The following is a 24,188-nucleotide window of genomic DNA, read 5'->3' on the forward strand; positions in this document are numbered from 1 at the left end:
TCGTAAATCACCTGCCTAACAATGAGCCTTAGTTTACCCCCCTCCCCTCCTCTGTCTTCCTCTGTCTTCTTCCCTTGCTGTGGCATCAAGAACCTTCTTGCCTCCTATAAACACCCTAATTACCTTGGTGTGAAAGTACCTCCTTGGTTTATTTTTGTGTGTGCCACACTGTTCCTGTAACCCTCCTACAACACTTTTGTCTCATTACAGAGCAGCCTGCAGAAAAGTCACATTAAAATTTTAATAATGTTGCTGCTTGTTTTCCATGGCTCTATATGGAACACCTAATTATGCCTCAACCTCAGTTTAAAGGGTCCTTTGTCTGCTGGATGTGACAGTCACAAAAGTTTCTGTTCATATTTTCAAACAATCTTTGGAAAGAGGCGCACATGAGGCAAATTGAAAGGCACTACTGTTGTTCAGGTGGAAGGCTGGATTGTCAGTAATCTTAGTGTTGATGGTACAGTTTTTCTTTACAGCTTGTTAACATCTAAAGCAGTGTTTCTCAAAGGTTCTTGTTTCAAGATTTGTTCATTTCCATAGGTCTTATCCATAATAGCAGCATGGCTCTGGGGATGACAGTGTAAGCTCTTCTGTTAGTTGCAGAGGGGCTTTGGTACTGAAATGACATCTGTTAGATGGATTGCCATGAAAGTTTAGTCACTGCAACTGGTGTCACTTAAAGTTTGCACACTACTGTTGACTATATAGGCAGTGCATTCTTTCTATGAACTACTATCTGCAGAGAATGTGTGTGTGTTGTTTTATTTTCTTGACAACTGCTTATCCACTCAACTTCACTTTTGTGAGGTGTATTGCTGAGCACCTAAAGACCCAATAGCTGTTGTCATTGATACCCTTTTCTACCTTAGTAGGAGAAGACTGAGTAGGCTGCTGTCTGCATATGTTATGTAGATATCTAGAAGCAATGTTAAGAAACATATATCAACTCTTCTGTGTTTTTATAAAATAGCAAATGTAGCTTGGTAACAGGCTTTATTGCTTTCAGAGTCTACATTTTAACCGTGATCTTTCCCTAACCCTAAGCACATTTGGTTCCTACATCTTAACAAAAGTCCATCTTCTGTTTATCCAGTTCAGGGTTTCATTGAGACTTGAGCCTCTCTCAGCTGTCATAGGTCAAACGGTTGGGTACGTCTTGAACAGGTCAAACAACTCACTCTAAAAATATGGGTAATTTAGAATCACCAATTAACCTAACATGTATGTCTTTGGACTGCGGGGAGGCAGCCGGAGTACCTTTAGAGAACTCATACAGGCAGATTATTCGAGCTCCACACAGAAGGGCCCCAGACACCCGATGGATTCATATCCAGGGGGCAACGGTGCTAACCACCACCCCACATTCATGTCCTCTTACCAAAGAGGACGTCAACGAAATAAATTAGAAGTTAAGTTATGAAGACAAGTATGTTCAGTGGGCTGCAGGCTTAGCCTGTCTTTTATGTGTGTGTGTGTGTTCACAGCTTGTTGATGACTGCAGCGTTTTGTAAACTCAAATGGTTACCACTCGCAGCTCATAGTTACTGAAACAACTGACGAGTGATTGTCATTTTTTTGGTCATGACTAGCTCATTTAGTCTCATGTTGGATCTTTAAGGTCCATGTAATTATTCTGCTTCCTGTGCTTCTTCTTTAGCCACTTCTTTGTTGCGTTGGCGGTATGTTTTGTGTCATTGTCATACTGAAAGACTGATCCACGACACACTTTTAGTGTTCTGGCTGAGGGAAGGAGGTTCGCATCCAAGATTTTATAGTACATGGCATGATTTGCAAAGACCTTTTGGGCAAACATCCTCAAAGCATAATGTTTCCACCTCCGTGTTTAACTGTGGGGATGGTGTTCTTTGAGTCATACTCAGCCTTTCTATTCTTCCAACCACGGCAAGTCGAGTTGATGCCAAAGCTTGATTTTGATTTCATCTGACCACAACACTTTCTCCCAAGCCTTCTCTGAGTCATTTAGACGTTCACCGGCAAACTTAAGAGGGGCCTGGACATGTGCTTTCTTGAGTTGGCGGATTTGCAAACTTGGAAAATCAGCAGGAGATCAAAGAATTATTTTCCCCCACTGTATCATGTAAAACTGGATAATGTCTGGACTGCAGTTTGAGAGCAATACTGTTGAATCATTGCAGCTAAATGCTGGCAACCTGAATCAGCTGTGTTGTTTGCAGGTACGCCCCATTCCTTCTCAAACAAATAGCTGCAATCAGTCACTCCCACTGAGAGCCTCAATCAGCTCATTCTGCACATCTCACTCTGATCATACACTGCACTAGTCAGGTTACAAATCTAATGAATGTATTATACACTTAGGTAGGAGAGACTTCTACCTACTACACTGCTCAACCTAAAAGTAAAATGCAGAAGGCATGTGCCATTATTATATGTTTTATTCAACTTGCTTCAACATTAAGAGTCAAGTTCGTGGCAGTGGCCCATGAATCAAAGTGGGAACTGCTCGGAAGGGAAGGGTAAGTCGTTTTTGTGTCTCATCTTGGTCCGGAGCTAACGTGGAAGGACAGAAATTTTTAATTCAAGGATTATGCAGATTCTTCTTGTTCAGGTGAACAGGAAGAGAGAGAGGTTTGAAGGGATGGGCTGTGGGCTATTTATATTCCTCTGGGCCAGCTCAAATCTTCATCCTTCAGATCAGCTCCAATGTTGGTGGACTTAATGCTGCACCTCCCTCCCATTTGATCACAATCCATTAAACCATTACCCTCACTAAAAGCACTAAGAGGTGCATCTGAAATCTGCTTCCATTTCCTTTACCATGCATGACATAGGTGAACAGACAGGCTAAATATCTCTGAAGGGCACTACCTCGCCTCGGTGGGAACATTCTGCGTAACATGAAAGTCTACTTATACTCTTGAAGACGGGCACGATACTCTCCCATCTAACTGACTGTTCGGCTTGGTTGTTAAATCCAAAGACTGAACCGTGTGTTTAAAATAGAGCTCTTCTTTTGCACGAGACCCCCAGCGCCACCTGAGGAATGTGACCTAGCGTCCAGCAAGATAACTAAACAAGGCTAAATGGAAAACAGTCTTCGAACTTTATAGTATAGCTGGAGGTGTTCAAAGTCTTGATTTAATTATCCCCATGAGTTTAACATACCGCTGTGACATTTTTACTATGTGACTTACAAGCATGTAAACGGTGATCGAATGAGAAACAGAAGCAGCACAGAGCCTTATTTTTTTGGGAGGATTTGCCAGAACAAAGATAACTGTTTTTTTTAATAGATAAGATTTGGAATTAAACCTTTCTTTTCTGTTTTACTTGAGTGTTCTTTAATAAACGCTGATGCAGTGTGAATATTTAGGTACATTGCCAGATTAGGGAGCGAGTTTCATCCAGGCCAATAATTTAAAAAAATGTTTGATTGGCAGAGTTGTTTTCCAAGTTCTTAGGAAATATCTGCAAGCCTGCATTTAGGAACACATTAAAGGCGGACAAATCCACTAATGAAAAAAAAAACTCAGTAGAATCTACTCAGTAGGGGAAGCCTTGAATCTCAGCAGGTTACTTTACCTGGAATTAGTGTAAATTCTCAGCTCTTTTGATGGAAACAGAATCAAACCTCTTGGTGTTTGCTGCTTCCTGCAGAGCACCACTTTTGCACCTGTGTGCAATGCAGCCATTGTGAGCATTCAGACTCTTTGTGCCTGTCCCATCGTATAGCACCACAGATTCACTAATACTTGTTGACTCTTCAATGTGCCCGACGGACTTTTAATGCAACCTGGCATCGCCTCGGGCTGAGGCACCCTACACATCTGAACAGACTGGGAAAAGACTTGACATTATTTAGTCTGAAATTTGCGATGCTTTGCCATTGTTTTTTGTTTGGTTTTTTTTGTTTTTTCCCACTGGGTTGCACACGCACACACTTGAAAAGATGGCACAGTTTGTCTTAAACTGGAGCAGGGATGTAGAGTCCTTGTAATTGCTGGGATATTTGAAAGGAAAGGGGCACTAGTCTCTGAATTGCTTCACAGTGTCTAACAGTGATTGTTGAGAGTGATGACAATGGCACAGGAATGTGTAAAAATATCAGCGCTCTTTACACTCCTCCTTCTCCAGGGACTTTACTGATCATTCCAGGCCGAGATAAACACAGTCATCCATTTACTTTCATTACTTTTATCTATTCATTTCCAACAGAATTCCCAAGAAGCTCACTGTTGTAAACAGCGGCAGCCAATTCTCTCCAACAATTGTGGAATTTAAGCTGACGTGTAAAAAAAAAAAAATTCTGATGTTAATTAATTGTTTGATTTTAACTCCAGAAAGTAAGCTGCTCAACAGGGCCTCCAAAGTGTAGCGCTTTACAAATTTGCCTAACAAGCAGAAGGTCTCCAGTTCAACTCCAGGATCGCATGCAGAGCCCTTTAAAGTTGTGTTACGAAGTAAAAGAAATAAAATCAAACATGTGGAGCTGCCTGCTGTGTTCGCCCCCTGTAAATAAAGGAGAGGCTGAAAGTAAGTTTTTCTGCAAAAGTAAGCTGCTCATCTGTCTCAAGATAGGTTTCTCAGGGTTTTTGGCTAAAAGATGGAGGCCTTAGGCATTAGTGCAACTGAAGAACTCAAATAATAACCATATATAACAATAGACATCCTCTTTGGACGACTCCATTACAGATGCAAAAGACATGCTCAGCTGAAATGAAGGCGACAGAAAGCATATTTTAGGCCGTAAAAGTTAATGATTTGCTGCATGTCATCGTCAGACGGGTTCAGATTCTGCTGTTTGCACCTCTTTCAGTGTCCCGATTATGCATGACGAGATGGAAAACAAGGAAAAGCTTAATCCGGTTATACTTGTTTTTATAAATCTCGCTGTGCAATTACGGCAGTGCAACATAAAAACAGAAAATAGAACCTTTTGATCTGAAGTGATGCCATTTAAAAGAGCTTTATTTCCCCAAATGAAGGGAAAATTGCCTTTTTGCACAACAAAAGCCCCCAGTAGATTGGACTCTAATCCTCTGCATCGCTGACTAGCCATTTTTCGAGGGGAAAATAAAACATGATAGTATTAGATAAGGGCTTTTTTGCAAGCTGTGCCATTGTTAGGATAAACAGCAGTCAGCCTACAGCAGAGCACATCATCTTGCCCTCAGACATACATATTGTTTGCCATCCGGCCCCTGCGCTGTGCAGTGATGGTCTTAAAACAACGCAGGGCAGCAAAGTCAGATTTATCTTTGAAATGACTTTTTATGCATTTTTTTAAAATCCTGTTTTGTGTATAGTGGCATAGTTGGGCCAAACCTACTCACCCCTTTATTAAAGCTTTATGACAAAGTGCTGTTTCCTGAGAAATGTGTTCTGGGCTCATTGTGAAAGGAATTCAGAATTAAATGTCATTAATCCCTCTTTTGAAATTGAATATTCTACAAACGTTTTTTACGTAATGAAGCGCCACATATATTTTCAAACTTCTGTAATGGCTCCTCACTTCTGGACCACCTTTTGTTACTCCTCAGTTTTTCTTCTCTGTATTTTCCTGCCACCGTGAAAAGGTGGAAAAGCATGATTTTAACAGATGTAGCTTCATCCGAGTTGTCTGGCTGTCAAAGCGTGCATTGTTGCCAAACATTAACCTTTCTACCATCTGTTTCACACCATACACCCTGACAGGCTAAAGCCGACTTCTGGACCTTTGATTACAACTCCTGGATTATTCATACACCTTGTACATGTTTTCTACAAGGCCTAGGTGTGGGGTTAACTAGACTCAAGGGGATACAGCATTTGTCTGACAGCAGTCTTCTATGCTGAACACATTTTAGGCCTTATTTTAATATGAAATCTTGATTGTAATGTACTGTCAGGGTTTTTAGTGTGCTGAAGCCTGTCTTCTCTGCTCTTCCACTGTTGCTCATTGCTGGAAGGGAATGCCTTATTATAGGTGCCCGAGGTAGAGATGAAAAGATCTGTTTGTCAATGAAATGATGAAGACTCGCACGCCTCAGTCACCGTGTGTGACTGTGAGATTTTGCAGAGATGCTGATGAACCCATAAAGTATGACTCACTCCACGATTGTGGTGATCCCTTGAGTTTCACCCAGAGCCAGACGGTTATCACTATGTGATGTGTACACGCTTCCCCTCCGGATGGGGAATCCTTCTGACTTATACTCTTACTTTTCCCTCAGGGGAGATTTTTGTGAAACATCTCAGTCACTGAAATGGACTGCAGTGCAAGCTGATATAAACATTCATGCTCCCCTTTAGGAATCATTATAACTGCCTTGGTGTTCCTCTGTGTTTTCCTATAATGCTATTATGAAATAAAAATTTCAATTTGCAACCAACCCATTTTAATGAATCACATTCCCATCAGCCTCACCTGCACTGTGCTTAGTTCCAATAACCAAATGTTAACACGCAAAATGAAGATGGTGAACAGATGGCAAGCTGATGTTAGCACAGCTCTGCCCAGGCTCTTAGAGAGCCACTGGGGTAGTTACAGATATATAATCTTGATTAAACTGCATGGAAATCTGGCAAACGATAAACACAGCATTAAAAACAATAAATTGAGCAAATGCAGAGCACGATTTATAGCTAAAGTAAAGAGCATTGTTTCTTTTCTCATCTGCTCCCTTGAGCATTCCAAAGCACTTAATAGATTTTTAAAAGGGTTATGAAACTCACTCAGTGTTTAAATGGCTTAAATGGAATATGATATCGCATATGAGAGAGAAATGCACTTCAACTTTTTTTTTTCTTAAGGTAATGTTGCTTGGCAGAATTCTAAATAGTATTGTTGAAAGTAAATAGATCTAAACGCAGTGGTGCATGCTGGGCCAGGTCTTTCATTAAGAACAAATGGAGCAGTAAGATTCGAGGACATGAACTGCCAAGCTGGTGGAATGCAAAACCTCAGCCATTTCCCCTCCGTTTGGGATTTCTCCTTTCTCCGTTTGAGTCTTTTAGTGCAGTCATCCTTTCTCTCTCTCTCTCTGCTGTCTTTTCGGACCTCTCTCAAAGTTGTCCTTAGCTAAGCTTCCATCTGGGTTATTAGATTAACATTCCTACTCGCTCTTGGTCACAGTCACAGATATTTGAATGCGAATTCTTTCACGTACGTCCCTCCCCTCCCTTATATCAAGTGCAGCGAGAGGAACGCCACAAAGAGCTGGAGCAAAGGAGCTGTGTGTGCTTGTATGTGTGCAGGGTGTAAAAATTTGCAGAGTATGGGGTGCCTCCGCTTCAATAGGGGCAACTTTTGTTTTGTGTGTGAGCCACTGGCCCCCCTACACCTCCCTCCTCTCTATCGCTCTCCGTCTATGCCAACAAGGGGGAGGGGTCGACAGGCTGACAGACAGACGCAGCTGGAGTGCATAGAGGGAGCTGGTCCCACCCCGCTAAGATGCCAGAGATAGACCCAATGAGAGAAAGAGAGGGAGGAAAGAGAGTGCTGCTACATTTCCAGCTCTCGCTGCCTGTCTGTGAACCCTCCTTTTTATTAACGCACCCAATTTTCTCAGCCCTGGAGGTTTTTATTCTCTGGCTGCCTAACTTTCTTTTTGTTGAGTGAGTATAGTGTGTGTATGTGCGTGAGCATAGGGTTCAGCTTGCCTCTGGTCCTTTTTTTTAGGCTCCTGCTTTTGCTACTGAGGGAAGATTCTGCCTTAGTCCTCTACCTCACCAGTCCATAAACAGCCCAAATACAACATCTCTCCAAAGGAGAAAGTAGGGGTCCTCTTTCATCTGTGAGAAACCAGCCTATTTACAAAATTACAGTGGATGTGAGAGGATTTGACTTTCAAAGTAAAAGTATTTTGGTTTTCCACAAGAAATGCCTGTTGCAAAGCACTGCTCAGTCTTCCTGCTGCCATATACATGAGCAGATCAGCGATGTGGTCTGTTAGGTCATGGAATTCAACAGTCTTATGACATTCTGATGGAAGTGATGCAAGTGTCAGTGTTATTTTTGGCAGCAAAAAGATATCTATTGCAAAAATTGAAACTACTAGAAAAAAACTATCTACACACTACTGCAGCATTATAGACATAAATTTAGAAAAAAAAAGAAGATGCATTATGCAGATATTCTGGAGTTAGGTGTAGGATTATTGCATTGGTAAAAAGTTATTAATTCTTTTGGTTTTGTTTGATAATTCTCACTGTAAACTCTCCTACATGTCTCTTAAGGTCCACACAGTTTACACCATTACTGTGATTATTAACCACATACATGACATTTTGAAGTCAAACTTTACTTGAGCAACTCAAAGCACTTTTGTCTCATTCACCCATTCACACACAAACATATTCTCACAAGCACTTTTTCTATACATCTTAGTGCCTATTGTAAAAGCGCTATACAAATACAGGCCATTTACCATATTGTCTTAACATTCACTCTCCAGTGAATGCAAGAGGAGCAACTCAGGGATTGCCCAAGGATACTTTGGGATGCAGACTGGAACAACCAGGGAATCGAACCACCAACTAACCTTCTCATTAGATGTTTTGCTCCACCTTATGAGTAGGGATGGGTATCGTTTAGGTTTTATCCAATACCAGTACCAAACCGGTACTTTTGAAACGGTGCTCGAACCGGTGCTTAAAGAATGGAGAACACACACTTTGTCCAAAAACCTCTTATGTTTAGCTGTTTTTTTGTAAAAAGATAACAATGTTAGCCTTTTCTGCAGCTTTAGGGCATATATGGTATCTATCTATCTATCTATCTATCTATCTATCTATCTATCTATCTATCTATCTATCTATCTATCTATCTATCTATCTATCTATCTATCTATCGATCGTTTATGAGCGTCCGTAATCATTTTATTTTGAAAGGCACAGCGCCACACTTCCGGTGTTTCCCTCGCTAACTCCGTGTGGCTGGACGTAGCCGAGTAGAGGATGGCTGCCTGCATCTGAGCCGCTGCCTCTGCGCTTACAGAGGGAAAACCCAACGTAAATAAACCGGGAAAGCGTGAGGAGACGAGAGGAGGAGAGGAGGGAAAGAAGAACTTTTTCCGACAGGAGGAAGTATCTATCACACGTTTCCCCGGGAGCTTTTTCTTTTTTCCTTCTTTCTTTTTTTCTTTTTTTAAATTTTGCTGGAACCAAACGGGATTTTGGACCATGCCTGCTGAAGTGAAACAGGTAGTGCTGCCGTGCCCGCCGGTCTGTTTTCTGCCCCTCTTACCGTATCTCCAGCCTCTCGCACTCTTCTGCTGTCTCCCGTGCTCCCAGTTAATTGTTTGGCTTCTGTTGCGTTAGCGCTCATTTTCATCTGGTAGCGTCACTCTTTATGGCTTTCATGTGTTTTTTTTTCTTTCGCTCACTTGTATATATAAGAGCAGTGATTGTCAGATTTATCGATGTCCTTCAGGAGGAAAACGCGTGCGTGCGACTGGTTAGCACATACACTACATGGACACATGTGCAGTCCGTGTGCATGTGATGTGCCTGTGTGATATTTACATGCATGTGTGCAGACTGCTGCAGGACATCAGATATAAGAGTATTTACTTAGACCACTTAGTGACCATTTGACTCTGAAAACACGGCCATGAGATATGTTTAGTGGTGTCTCTGTGCGCGCACATATGCGTGTGCTGGTGTGATTGGCTTGCATCAAAGCAGCAAAGTGACTTACGACTTCTCTGACACATTCATGGGCTCTGATGTGTCAGTACCACCTATAGAATGACTGCTTACCCAGAGACGAGCAGTGAAGTATTGAAAGTTTGTCCCTGATCATCGCCTGCAAGGCTCTGAAAGCGCCCAGGCCAAGATTTATAGCTCACAGGGCTGTATTACCAGGAGTGTGAGAGACATGGCATTAAAACCCTTTTGTCTTTCACTTGCACAGATACCGCAGGAATGTGCTTTTGTTAGGTCTTGCCAGTGTGTTACTGTGTCTGTGTGGGTGTGTGCGTACCAGGGCATGATGTGCATACATTATTGGAAGTGTTCCCTGTGTTTGAAGCGCATCCACACAGGCAGCCTACACCATCACAACACTCCTTCCCCAGCCAAGCTTGGCAGCGCTGAGATGCTCAGAAAAAAAAAGAAGGAAGACGACATCCAAAAACAGAGATAGTGGACGAAAAAAAAATGACTGAAGGAGGACAGTCTATCATCCGCACTTGTTTCCTCAAGAAGGGTGGAGTTACTGAACCTCTGTCTGGCAGACTTAGAAATATTCTGTCAGCTTTCCATACGGCTCTGATGATAATATGCTAACAGTTGCCCTGTGGATGAGTGCCACCTAATAACTGGAGGAGCTTTTGCCAAAAATAGGATCAGATTTTTGGGCATCTGGGCAAAAAGTTGCCTTTGACTTCGATTATATGATTAAGATGAAATGCATGCTAACAACTTGAGAGCATTTCCTCTCCAAAAACATCTTGAAATGGGTCAGAGAGGTGCCCCTTAGAGTCCATGACCCTCGTAAGGTCAAGATGTTTCACATACTTTATGCTCTGCCGGCATCGTGGTGTGACCTTTTAAACTCAGATGGACATTCCTCAGATGGGGGAGCACCTGCTTTTGACAACGCAGTAGTTGAGGTGTGTTCAAGTCACCCCTGTGCCATAAATGGATTCATATCACGGACAGTGTTGGGTTTTTTTACTGGTCTTTTTATTGGGTTTTTAAGGACAGTATGGAACAGGAGGTGAGTTCAGTGCAGTCAGCTTAGATGGGATTTTACTGAACTCTGTGTGTCCCTCAAGACGTCTAGTGGCTTTAAATCTCTTGTTATGCTCGGACAATATACTCGGGGAAATGATGATGTCTTGACCTCATCTTAATACTGCTGCAGGGCTTATGGCAAATGAGTTTTTGCCCACTCAAGATTACTGCACAATCCACAATTGGTGGTGGTGGTGGTGGTGGTGGGGCCTGCACCAGACCACATCTGAGTTAAATATAACCTGACCCTTATTTTAGAACTACACCAGCTGGGTAGTGCTCAAATCCTCCGAATTTATTCACAGAGGCCATAGCATCGTCTGCTCGTGAAAAATAGAGTAGATCTGGAGAAAAGGAAAGCAACCCAGGAGTCATCAACTTGCCAAGGTCTATGAAACCCAGCTTTGCTTTTTCTCGGCAAACTAGAAAGACCTGTCTGAGTAAGAAAGTAATTAATCAGTTATGCAGCCAAAGACTAAAAGAGGTCTCATCTTCAGGCTGTGAGTTACTGCCAGATTCCTGACAGTGGGGTTTTCAGCAGCTGAGACTTCTCTCCCTTATTTGATGCTCTTTTATTTCTTACATAAATTAAAAAGCTGTCAAATTTCTTTCTTGTGGGCTTTTTTTTTTTTTTTTTTTAATGGCAGCTCAGTCCTTATGTGTATTTTTTCATTCCTTTCTTCAGGCTCTCCCTTTACTCCTGCCGAAGGGGTTGGGAAGATCAATATTTGAAGACATGTAGAGCATGCAAAATGCCATTGTTTCGGCAAGAGGATGTCATACAAATAAAAAAATAATGCCAATGACCGGAAACATATAAGCGTTCAATAGCTGCTGCGAGTCCATCAATGCAAGGGGCTGGGTGTAGGATGAGGGATGAGGAGGTGTGATCATATGGCGCTGCGCGGCTGGTGATACCAGATGGCCTTCCCATCACACAACCTGTCCATACTGGCCATACTCTGTATGTTTCCCATACCGTTCCCATGGCTGCTCTTATTGCATGACCTATGACAGAACATGGTTTGACATGTCACAGTATCCGCACGCCAATCACACCACCGCCTCCTGCGGCTCTGTTTTTGGTTTTAAGCAATCTGAACTTAATTTACAAGGGGAAAGCCGACACCGTATCTGTGCCGCTTCATGATAACTACCCGCTGTGATCATGTGACCTGTGCCGCTTCCCCCGTCAGCACATGTAGCTTCTCAGTAATGTAGGTTGCAGTCACTTTGTCTTTTTAAAATTTTTTATAAGCTTTAAATATTAAAAAAGACATGTTTTGGTCAAATGCTTTATTCATCCAGTCTTTTTCAATACAAACTGTTTTTCTGCCTCAGATGCTTTGTCATGACTACATGCCAGTGTCCCTAGTGTAAATGCTACGCCGCTGATACCAGACATCAGCCCAATACTGATTCAAGGATCTGTGACAACTATAATTAGGGCTGTTCGATATAACGATATATATCGGACGACGATATAAAAACGTCTATCGTTTCACTTTACGCTATCGTTTGTTTCGTGGTGTTGCAAAATAAACTGTTTGCGGCAATATTTTTTCATTGTTTTGATGGTCACTGTAGTGGCTATATTAATTTCTTAAAGTTCTCTCTTTCTCTTATATTTTATATAACTGCACTATGGATGGACAAGCGCCTGTTTTTATGCGTTGTCGTTAGCAACAACGACGGTAACACCATCAAGTGTCCGCTTGTTTATGTTCCACATAAACCTTTCACAATAAAGCTCAAGATCCTGTTGAGACTTTTCAAAATAAACTGAATCACGTGAAAGAGCAGATTATTTACGGATGAAAATTAAAAAAGAGCCGTCAGGTGCTAAAAAATAAACCTTAGACTCAAACGTTAGAACAGGCTTTTCCCCGCAGCACGCCGTGTAATAAATACTCACAAAGGAAACGGCGGCTGTTACAACTTATGTCTAAAAATGTATCGTTTCATGCATCTGTTAAAACACTCCAGCTACATGACGCGCAGCTGGAAACACTTCACGCAAGACGAGCTGCCCGAGATTCACAGAATTTACAGAAAATGTTACATTTTTGTGATTTATGTCGTTATCGGGACGATAGAATTCTTATATCAGGATATGAGATTTTGGTCATATCGCACAGCCCTATTCTGTTCAGTTCTTTGTTATTCTATGATAAACATTAACTAGTGTGCACATGCCGTGCCATTTGCTGGAACATTTTTCTCTGCGTTTGAAAACATCATTGGGGAAGCCGTTTAGAGGAGCTACATGCTTTCTTTGTCAACAAGTTCTGTTTGCTCACGCAAATTTGTGATTTATGGGCAAACATGTTGTGGTCAGATGGGTTCACAATGACAGGAAAGCCTTAGTGGCTTCTCTTTTTGCTGTTTCCTTTGCTGAAAATGATCTTAAGCCAACTTTGAGAGAATCAGCTAAGGATGTTTTCTGCAGTTGGGCTTTCTCAAATGTAGAACGCATCAGGAAAGAGACAGATTTGCTTTTATTGGGAAGTTGGTGGCACTGAATGTAGGGCTGCACAATTAATCGTTAGAAAATCGCGATCTCATTTCCAAATGACAACGATTTTTTAAAAAAAGAAAAAAAGATGACGATTGTACCGCATTTTGATCCGGGACATAATCTGCATGAAAACAAGCGCTCACTCTTCCTGCTCAGCAGATTATTTACGGATGAGAAGTAAAAAAGAGCCGCCAGGTGCTAAAAAATAAACCTTAGACTCAAACGTTAGAACAGGCTTTTCCCCGCAGCAGATTTGAGTATTTGCATCCAGTCTAAATCTGTGGCTCATTCTTTGAGGTTTCCTTTTACCAGAAATGTGGTCCACCAAGTGTGTTAAAACTATAAAAGCTATTTGACCCCAGCAAGTGTTGCACTCCACTATACATTGTAAAGTTGTTGTTCTGTATTAAATGGACATGTTTATGGTGTTTGCATTGTGTGGCTGTGTTCTGTGGAGGACTAGGGGTCAACCCTTGGCACATCAGAGACCCCTCCACCCCCTTCACCTCTGCTTCCCCCTATATCTGTCGTAAGTGATTTGGCAGGCTGACAGTGTGACTGATGCAGAGCCTGCGCTCGCTCACTCACTGTCTGACCACTGGCGAGAACCATAATGCTCTCTCAGCTTTCATCATCACGCTGATGGAATTAAAAACAGGTGAGTGGCAGTAAATTGGAAGGCTGGAGATGGATGCCTTCATACGGCAGCCTTTGGAAACAGCAATGGGGAGGAGAAGCATTAATTAGATGGCAGCTTATTATCTTGTAAGAGGAATTTTTTTTTGTTCCTTTCCAAATATGGTAAGTCTTCAGAAGGCGAAGTGTAGACACGCTATCAGCCTACTCTCCCTTCAACACACAAATATGCACACACACACACACACACACACACAGGAACAGGAACAGCAATTGGATCCTCAGCTTATTTACCCTGTTTGCCTGGAGGCTACGTCCAGGGCAGGTCTGTTTAGAAGGAAGTGTGCTGCATGGCTTCCCTGACTGAGTCCAATAAACACCTTCCTATCTGTGGCGCTGGAAGCCAACAAGCAACGAGCTGTGTTTTCGATCGGGTAGATAAGAAAGCCACTTACCCTGGAGAGAGCAAAAGAGGCTCTGTCACATTGTGATAGAGGCTGACCAGAAAGCCTGAGAAAAAGAACTCGTGGAACTTAAGTAAAAGTTGTCCTGGAATCTACGTCGAGGCTGCAGTTGCTGTTGTGACAATATTTACATGATCGTTTCATGTCCTTGAGCTGGTGCGATTATATGATACTAACAGTGTGCTCGTTACACAACCTGATGGCCCGTTGTAAAACATTTGAGCGGCACTTTCCTGTTTGAGTTTTTACAGTAACAGACTGATAGTCATTTAAGAAAAAAACGAAAAAGGGACTCTTCTCCTTAATGAGGCGATCTGTGGAAATTATCTGGTGTGTGTATGTGTGTTGTGTCGCCACTGTAATTGGCTTTCCAGTAGGGACTGTGGTTTAAGTTGCAGATGTGACAGGTCTTTGGGCGGCAGCACGGGCAACTAAAGAGCCCGTTGATTGATGGCACCATAGCTGCAAACACCCGTTTCTCAGCACCTCCGTACTGTAGAAAAGAAAACTGGCAGATTTTGGCCCTAACTGACAAAAAGAGTGTACCGTAACTCTTTCACTATAACAATGACTGATTTCCTGCTAGGCAATGAAAGCTATATTTCAGTCTAGTTTTAAGACTCACCATAAGTGGTTTTACTGGTATTGTGTGTTCTATTTGTCAGAATAGAAGAAGAGTACACAAAGAGCTCAGTGGGGCTTCCTCGTTCCCTTTTCCCACTCTTCCGTTACTCCATGCTGGGAACACTGCTGTCTGAACCTTTAATCGGAGAAGGGTCTGGTTCTGTGGCTACGGCTTCTTTGACAGTTATCTATAGTTCATATATGGTTCCCCTCCTTCATCCTGCAGCTGGGGACCTCTTAGAGAGGCCCTAAAGAGGGGGGTCAATTCTTCATAAAGCTTCTCTCAACTAGAAACACAGGAACAAATGTCTGCCTACTTCTGCATCGCTCCTCTTTAACTCCCTCCAGTACTATTCACGTGGAATGGGCAGTACATGCAGCACAGCCACAGGGTCTGAAGGAGCAGGAGGGCGGCTCACGCTCATCTTGCATGTTTTGTCTGGACTTTCTTTTGAGGGATTAGCCCATTTCCTCCCTCTGGGCAGGCCACTGGAAGCAGTCAGGATGGTGGGGAAAGCATTGATCCGCCATCATCGTACCATCTGTCTCATGCTGCCTTCTGGGATTAATGATTCCCTCTGACAGCCCTTTAGTAGAGCTCCATCACTGCTGTCTGACCATTCAGATTGCACTGTCATGTGGTAGTGTGAGGAACGTGCACGCTGCGTCTTTTGGTTTATGGTGAAACATTAGACTCTGTGGGGGGGGGGGTTTCAAGGCAGCTGATTCTTTCAGTGAAGCTACAGCAACATAAATGTACAATAACAAAGACACGCATAGCATACCTGAATGATTGTTGCCAGATTTGCTGAAGCAGACTGACTAGCTTAGTGAGGCAAACAGCTGCAGTCAGTAATATGCTTGTTCGTATAGTATGTGGCATATGTGGAGTATATATTTACACCAACTGTTAAATTCTGAGCCGATACAAAAGGTTAAAATAATTTTCAGCTTTAGTACAAGTCAGTCATTTAACTATTCATCACTTTGAACAGTTTCCCTGCACAAAATTAATTTCACACAACATTAAAATAATGACCACTAACACTTACCAGTTTAAACAGTGTCTGATATCAGTAACTGGCTAATGTCATCCTGTTTGCAAGTATCAGTTTTCAAAGAGAATATTAGCCATAATCATTTTTTTGCTATCTATTGGTGCATCCCTAGTATATATGGATTTGAGCTCGACTGATATTGGACTTTGGGGACTGGAGGTGTTGTGATATAAACTTTGCATAGTGTTAGTGTAATGTGTAAGGGAAATAAGGGAGTTGGTGTTCTGTGTAGTCTGCAAACCGGTGAGCCGTCTACTGTTAACGTCGGGTCAGCAGCGATGCATACTCTGCTACATGGGCTCCAGAGCGTGCTCAGTGTTGTAAACACTGATATACTGATTTATTTAACAGTGTCTCAGACTGAAAAACATTATTGTCATATTTGAAGTCTGTGTACATCCACCTTACTCAAAGTTTTTGTTTGTGTCAAGAGCACGGGCTGTTTCTGGACTCATAACTGTAGAAAAGAAATGCAAACTGATACTAAACCTTTGTGGATAATCCCAGCATTTAAAGTCGTGACTCTGTTAATATGTGATTATTTTAGCTGTGGGGGATTCAATCGGAAAAAGAAAAAAATCCAACAAAAAACAGTTCTTATCTAACAGTAGTAGATCCATGTCTTACTGAGAGCTCAGTCACAAAGCCTGTTGGGTATTTGAAGTGCGAGCTAGCCGTTGCTGACCCGCTGGCAGTTGAAGTGCGCTGATGAGGTCCGCCACTTCATTAGAATGCTGCTCTGAACCCCACAACACACAATAGTTGTTGTAACTGCTTGTGGCTTCTGTCCAGGTTGAAAAATAAAATAGAATAACTGAGGAGGAGAGAGGGAAAGTCCAAACCACTGTAAGCTGACCGGCCTTGGGGGCTGCACCGGGCCTCAGCGCTGCCTCAGCACTGCCGCAGAGAAACGTTATGCTAACCAGTGGCAAAAGTTCAGCCAAACCAGGAACCTCCTAAAATGGGAAAGATAAACTAGTTCTGGGCTTTTTGAGAGTTGCGGATTCTGTGTGCAGACAGTGGCTTGTACAGAGTTCACCTCCCTCGACAGTAAGAGGCCTCCACACGCTGAGCTGCCTGTCGTATGATGGCACAGCATTGTTCCACATCTCCTCATCAACTCTTGATATATGCTCAGCCCCTTTCCCAGAGGAGCAGCTACTGAACAATGGAGCGATGCGCCTCCTCGCACATTCCACGAGGCTCGACTGAGCTGTCTAATGAACCTCTATTGCATGCGTGGACTCCCCTGACTGCTGGGGCTTCACCAAAAAAAAGAAATACCATCTTGCCCCATCACACACCCTCCCTCCCACTCATATTTAATTTGTTTGGTATGTGTAATAGGCTGTGAAGTGGAGTATGGCGCAGTGTTGATCTGTGCCAACCGGGTCTGCAGATACAGAGGGACAGGTGCCAGCCATCCACGCAAGGTGCCGTACTTAACACTCTGCACTGGGTTGGAGAGAGTACAATCCTGGCCCTGTGGAGCGGGCTTTTATAGTTGCCAGTATCCTGTTGCTCCAGCCAAGCAAGCTTTTAGTTTAGTAATAGGACATCATGTCTGCATGTTCTTTTTTGAAGAGGGGGCAGCTGAAAGTTGCAGAGAAAGGGTTGTCAGCTGCAGGCTGGTAGAGCCACAGTAGACATGAAATAAAGTGCATTGACTTTCTTTCTGCACACCCAGGGAATTTCAACGTGAACACAGAGAAAGCTAAGAAAGATAAACCACTTTTCTCAGGAGCGGTTCATTTGTTTACAGCCAGCATGACTCGGCTATCACAGTTCATTATGTAATGAAACACTGATGTGGTGTTTTACATGTAGCAGCTTAAATTGCATTTTTGCTGTATTGGGAGAGTGTCAGTGTCTGACAGAGTGGGCAGTCATGGTCTGATGGCCTGGGTGCATTAATTACTGAGCCATTAAAGCACCTTTTTCCATCAGCGTTTGTGCTTTTCACATCTCAATAAACACCCCCACCCAAAAAACAAAACAAAACAAAACAAAAAACCCCAAAAAACAGTGGCAATAATAGCTCTAACCTCTGGGCGAATGCAGCTGTTGTTTTTATCTGTGCTTGCAGACTTTCTAGAACAGAACTAGTACAGCTGTGGAGACTGAAACTGCAAGTACATCTAAACTCCGGTGTTTTTAGAGCAGTTTCCCAAAATGGACCTTTGGCTGCTATCACCATCACACTCACATGGGTATTTATTTCCCTGTGGCTTTTTCTTGGTTTCCCAGCTACCTTTCTGGATCCTTGGAGATTTAAAGAGAATTTCAATTTAACATCCTGGTTTGTCAGCAGCTGTATTTAGGCCCTTTTTCTTTTCTTTTTTTACCTCTTAGGATTTAGGATGTGTCAGAAAGAGTGCGCTAAACCCTGCAAGGATCTCGAAGTTAAGCAAACAGCGCCTGTTGACACAGACCTCCTCGAGTTCCCGAATTCTTTCCGTCATATTCAAGTACAGTTAAGAAGGGCTTAATCCAATAAAACCCGCTTTTCGTCTGCTTTCTGGTGCTCAGTCCCTCCTAAATCTGACTGTGTGTCTGCAGTGTGAGGGGTGGACTCTGTTGTTTGAGCCACTAGGGACACACAGGGAGTATTTTCAGTGTCAAGGAGCAGCTACATTCCAGACTTGAATTCTCATTGGGGAGCAAGCACTCATTCCTCAGTCTGCTTCAAGCCATAGCCAACCTCCCCCTGTTTTCAATGTGACACTTGTCCTCGGCCCTTCAAGTATAATGTCCCTGAAACACTGGTGCTAATTAAGGCTGCCGGTGTCTGTAACTGGCCCGCAGAACACGAATCAGTGCCCTGCTCGGCCATCGCATATTCGTCACTTACCGGCGAGAAAAAAGTCACAGGAGACCAGACTAAGTGCGCCCTTTCCTCAATCCTTCATGTTCTCACGCCACTCATGTTGTGACTTTAACACAGCGCTGTTAAAATCTTGGACTGCTAATGGTGATGAAAGCAAAGGGTGCTGAGTGCTTTACTACCTTCTATAATTACCTGCAGAAATGATCTCAGATCCTCAAATCTTTTATAGAATGGAAACATTTTTAAGTTGAATTGAAACTGTACTCTAGTTCTGTGGTCTTCAATCATGGGACTACAAACATTAAGATCCTCCTTGTATCACTATATGATTTGACAGTGGAAATTCCATACTGGCAGAAGCAGCTGTGGTATGTTAGTGGGAACGTGCCAATCTGGCACAGCAGCTGTAATAAAACTGTTGGCTTTCTGGAGTGCTGACGCATGTAGGTACGGGCAGATAGGACACCAGTATACTGTGACGCATGTTGTGTGCACTGGAGAAGTTGCACAAAGAAAGTAATCAAATGGGAAAATCAATTAAATTTAAAATCTGCCAAAGAAGTGTACGGCATGATGCTATTTTAAAGTCCTGTGAGATTATTTTTGACCAGCTCGGTGATTGCAGACAGGAAAAAAAAACAAGTCCCTATCTGATAGTGTTCACACATCACAACACATTGTGCTTCCACTATAAATGCAGTGTTATTTCCGTTCTATTTGCAGTGCTTTTAACATACAATTTGGCCAAAATGAGATGTTTCTTTGGTCCGTTTCTTTCTTTTTGTTCTTTTTTTTTTCCTTCCTGTTTTGTTATTTAACCCTAGCTGTAAAAAAACTAAACACCCACCCCCCCTCCTCAAAAAAAAAAACAACCAACAAACCCACTCTGTATATCAGCTCTAATTCATTAGTACTTTATTTTTTGGAGTGCTGCAGTTTTCTCAATGATGAATATGCAAATATGTTCATGTTCCGCTATATTAGCAATGACAAATTGCCTCAGCTCTTCAAATAGTCCTGAATTATTCCAACAGATCTCTCTGAAATATGGTCATCGCAGCAGTTGGATACTTAATCTGAGGGACTGTCTTCAAAGAGAAGTCTCCTGTAACCTCTGCCACGTCGCTGTGTGGAAAACACAGCGGGCACGTGCACAGAGACCGATTTCAGAATTGCAGGCTTCCGTCCACGCTCTGCAATCTGAAGCTTGCAGGCAGCAAGACTGGCATGATGTCTCCAGTGCTCCAGCCCCGGAGCCCAGATGCCACGAGCTGCCGCGCTGCACTCTGGGCTCGCAGCTTTTCTCTCCAACTTAGCTAATTAACGTTCGCCTTCGGCCAAATGCTTCTGCCTCTCTCCTGCCATGGCTGTTCATTTTGAGACGTCCTCAGTGCTTTGAGTAATCTCTCTTCCTGACAGTTTGAAATCCCAAACCTTGGCTGTTTGGTGCCAGTTTGCAGCACCTGATCTCCCAGAGGTTTGCTTAAAGTCAGACTTCAGCACATTATGCTGATATGCCCTGTTTTGTTTTTGGGGGGCGGGGGTGGGGTTGCAGAAATGTGCAGAGTTTACAGCAGGTGCTATACAGAAAGACTTTCTTCTCCATTTCATTGCAGATAACCTCTCAGGGGACAAGCTGACATGTAAAAGAGTTTAAAACGAGGTTTCTTCGGTATGTTAACGATGCAGAGGCGCCACGTTGCTGTTTGTGCAATTTGAGTATGCTGAGCTAATGTTACTGGAGCTGCTCTGTATGAATTCCCGGGTATTGTGTATATTTGGCAGAGTTGCCAACTTTGCGAGCAGCACTGCAGTATTGTGCAACGAGGTTGTGAAGTGGGTCACCCTCTCCACAGTGCTGAAGATCCTGTTTCCTCTCAGAGGAGTATGCATGAAACTTGTATCCAAGAGAAATCTACCACAGGCAGACTTAATCGTCATTGTGAGCTGACACAGTTCTGTCCCACATGGACACGGAGAAGGTAAAAAATGATATAAACTGCCTGAAATACGGCATTAATCGTCCCTTGGCTAATTACTCAAGAACTTATCTGTCTTTGCCACATCTGTTAAAACTTGGAAGTGCGTAAATTGATGATTTGCACATGGTTGAATTTCTTCAAGTTCATCTTTCTTTTTTCTTTTCTTTTTTTTTTAACTTAAAATGCCGTTTTGGGTCATTCATGTTTCACAATGAAGGCATTGTATTCATGCTGCAGATTTACTGTAGTCAATATTATCATTATTATTTTTACAGAGTTGTTTTTCCTTCTAGAAGTTACTTCTTTTGGCTTGGAATTCCAGCTTGGCTTCTTTGAACGATGAGCCTTTGGCTGCTTGTGGATCTCTCAGTCATCCCTGGCAGGCAGAGCAGCCTTAATTGTTGCCTGCCTCTGGAACGTGCCTCATTAATGGGGATGTTGGAGTTTCAATCAGTCAGCACTGTGTTGTTTGTCTCTAATATCAGCTTTCTCCACCCGGGCAGCCGTGATGATGCAACAGGCTGCTATGATGTTGGTGACACCACTCAGAAGGCTGTGGCCTGAAAGAATGAATCTCTTTCATGCCTCTTTCAGTCTGTTTGATGCCAAGCTGGCATCCAGCAGAGATGACGGTTAATGTCGATATCTGCTGTTTAGTTTTTTGGATGTCACTTAAATAACGTGTGTGATGAAATATAATAGCCACAAACTGAATCTGTTTAGCTGTTACTCCAGCAAAGCCTCCATGGAGCATGGGAGGAGTGGGAGACGTTGTGGATGCAGATTACAGATGCTTCTGTGCTCCAGGAAACTGGCTCAGTGAGCACTCCATCCTAGCTGCTAATCCTCTTCGACGTCGCTAAACACTCGCACAGGTAAAAGGTCCTACAGATTGGAGTCATGGTGGGGCTTTTCCTGTAAAACTCCAGAGATTTGCATAATAGGAGCTTATTGCTCATTCTCCTGGACTTATTGCGGATTGCAACAGGAATGCCACCATCTTTTCATTGAAGGTGACTCATTGTGTGCTGTCCCACAAATTTAAAGAGGTGATTTGGGAAACTGGGAACAGCAGTGGTCTAATACCACAAATGAGTCATGATCCATGTGAACAGTCCCTCCCTCTTTGCCTCTCCTTGCCACATTATCCACTTCAGTGTCCTGGCCTGAGTCTCAGAGCAGGCCATGAGGGGTTGTTTAACAATTCAGATCAAGTATTACTTTTGCTCCATGCTGCTGGCCTTCTCTTTGCACCTCTCTGTTGCCTAATCTTTTATTTTGGCTCTGGATCAATTTCTGAAACTCCTGGCAAGGCAAGCAAACCTCTAATAGAGGGGAGATGTGAGGACCTTGTCACCATATGGGGTCTGGAATTCCACCGAATACCTCTCTAATCTCCACAACATGTTAGGAATCCAGAGCCCTTGTTTTTCAAGACAAAATAGCAGTGGGCTCAGCACGTGGTGGGCAGCATAAAAAGCTGCATTTGTAGCGCCTCGCAGCACTTTGACTTTTGAGAAACACGCACAGGAAATTTACTGTTGTCAGCAACAGGGCTGTGCAAACTACTAAGTGCTCTTTCACCTACTAAATGTACGCAGATTTGTAGCCATCATTCTGCTGTGCAAGCTCGTCATCAAGCCGGAGCAGATGGAGAGTGAGGTAGTGTTGGTAGGATTGGTGGCCTCAGCTGATAAGGTGTCTCCTTTGCTGAACTAAAGTACTTAGGTGTCAGATATGATTGTCCTGTTCCTGTGGTGCGATGTACTGAAGGGCAGCGAAGCAGCTGAGCAGCATTGCTGTTGCTCAGGGAGGTACTTCGCTGACTTGCTAAATGGCCGCTGGTGATTCAAGGCTGTCTGCTTTCCAGACTAACTGAAGGCCTCATCTTTTATTTTGCTTTTCCTTCCCCAGGTGTTGACACGTGACTTTACATGGAACCTCATATGCTTTTCCTTATTTTTTTCTCATATATGTATATAAACTGTTGCAAAGGCGGATGCTCATGTTAAACACATATAAATGTCCACGTTCCTGCTGAGGCATAAAGGAAGAGGACAATGCTATAAAACAAAGTTTAAACAAGGCCACCCTGGATCTGACCCTTCTACTACTGAGACCTTTTTGTTTATACAAGGGGACACAATCAGAAGAAAGTTTGCTCAAATGAAGGTTGATCAGCCCTGCTACTCTTGAACAGAAAAATAGAATAGAAAATAAATAAATAAAATAGAAAAATAGAAGAGGAGTTTAGTTTTGATTTGTTTAAAACAGATTCTCCTTCAGCAACAAACATTGACACATAAGAACCGGTCCATTACACATCGGTGAAAAACATTATAATATACCATTCCCAACGAAAACAGACAGATATGGCTCCAGTTAGTGGTGCACGGTTACAGTAAACGTTTCTGTGACAGCGGGTCAGTCTTACCGTGAGAGCTTGTTTTTGGTGTGGGCATCAAATGTGGAAGAATTTGTCGGGGTTGTGTTTTTGAGGCTTTTGGGGTGGCGGTCTGTTTTGGCGACACGGTAAGTGGTGCATAAACAAAACGAGTCTTTCTTGCTTTCCCAGTGTGTGCCAAATCATATGTGGTTAAGTTGCATGCAGTTTGTCTTCGCATCCCTTGGTGATAATCTGAAACAGGCCGTTTCCTTCTTTGAAGCATTCTAAAGCTTTCACTGAGGTCTTCAGATATCATCCTTCTTTACCCTTTGTGCACTGCATCACTGGACATAAAAAGTTGTTTTCATCATTCTGAGATGTTGCCTAGTTTCTTCCCTAGGCCGGTGGACTAATGGGCTTTGGTCTGTGGAATCTGCTTTAGTGTTTTCTCCCTCATTGGGCCATTTGCTGAGGCCCCAGTGGGGCAGACAACAATAGGCTTCATGTGAAAAATTCACCATGACGGGGGCATTCCAGCAAGCAGTTGATACGTTTGCAGCAGTTTAGTGGTTAGATAAAAATCTGCTACGACTGAAAAAGAAAAACACAACCCCAATGCTTCCAGGGACAGAAAATAAGATTGAGGATTCATTTTGTTATTGGATGGTGCCTGCCTGCTATCTATCTAACTGCTCTGGCACGCAGTACTCATGGCCTTGTCCTGTTCCTCTTTGTCTCAGTCAGAATTTCATTCTAATGAAATGAGGGTGCAGCTGCAGTCCCGAATTAGAAGTGAAACAATTCTTACGTATCTTATTTATTTGCTGAAAGTCCCATGGCAGAGGGACTGGGCTCACTGCGATGCTCCGCAGCGCTCAGGTTGCTGCAGCCCGCGATATGCGCAGATGCTCGGAGTAATTGCAGTGAAGTCTGGGGATCTCTCACTCTCAGAGATGGTGTGAGTCCCTTTTGAAGTCAGGATGGGTTTTCTC

General features: G+C 43.0%; 1 protein-coding gene across 12 annotated transcripts in view; it reads left to right on the forward strand.

The window, feature by feature from the left end:
- Nucleotides 1-24,188, forward strand: part of arvcfb (ARVCF delta catenin family member b) — a 249,854-nt gene that overhangs the window by 115,535 nt on the left and 110,131 nt on the right. Inside the window, exon 1 of one of the 12 annotated variants that reach the window (XM_085293431.1) lies at nucleotides 8,905-9,165. The exons of the other annotated variants lie outside the window; for them this stretch is intronic. Within the exon in view, the coding sequence (XP_085149557.1) occupies nucleotides 9,145-9,165 (21 nt within the window). The 5' untranslated portion in view covers nucleotides 8,905-9,144. Of the gene's footprint in view, nucleotides 1-8,904; nucleotides 9,166-24,188 lie in introns of those variants that run through there. 12 annotated transcript variants of the gene reach the window in all.

Source organism: Mchenga conophoros, linkage group LG12 (genome assembly GCF_057382185.1).
Source record: "Mchenga conophoros isolate Kocher_MC1m ecotype Shallow Benthic linkage group LG12, M_conophoros_male_GT1.1, whole genome shotgun sequence".
NCBI classification, from domain to species: Eukaryota; Metazoa; Chordata; class Actinopteri; order Cichliformes; family Cichlidae; genus Mchenga; species Mchenga conophoros.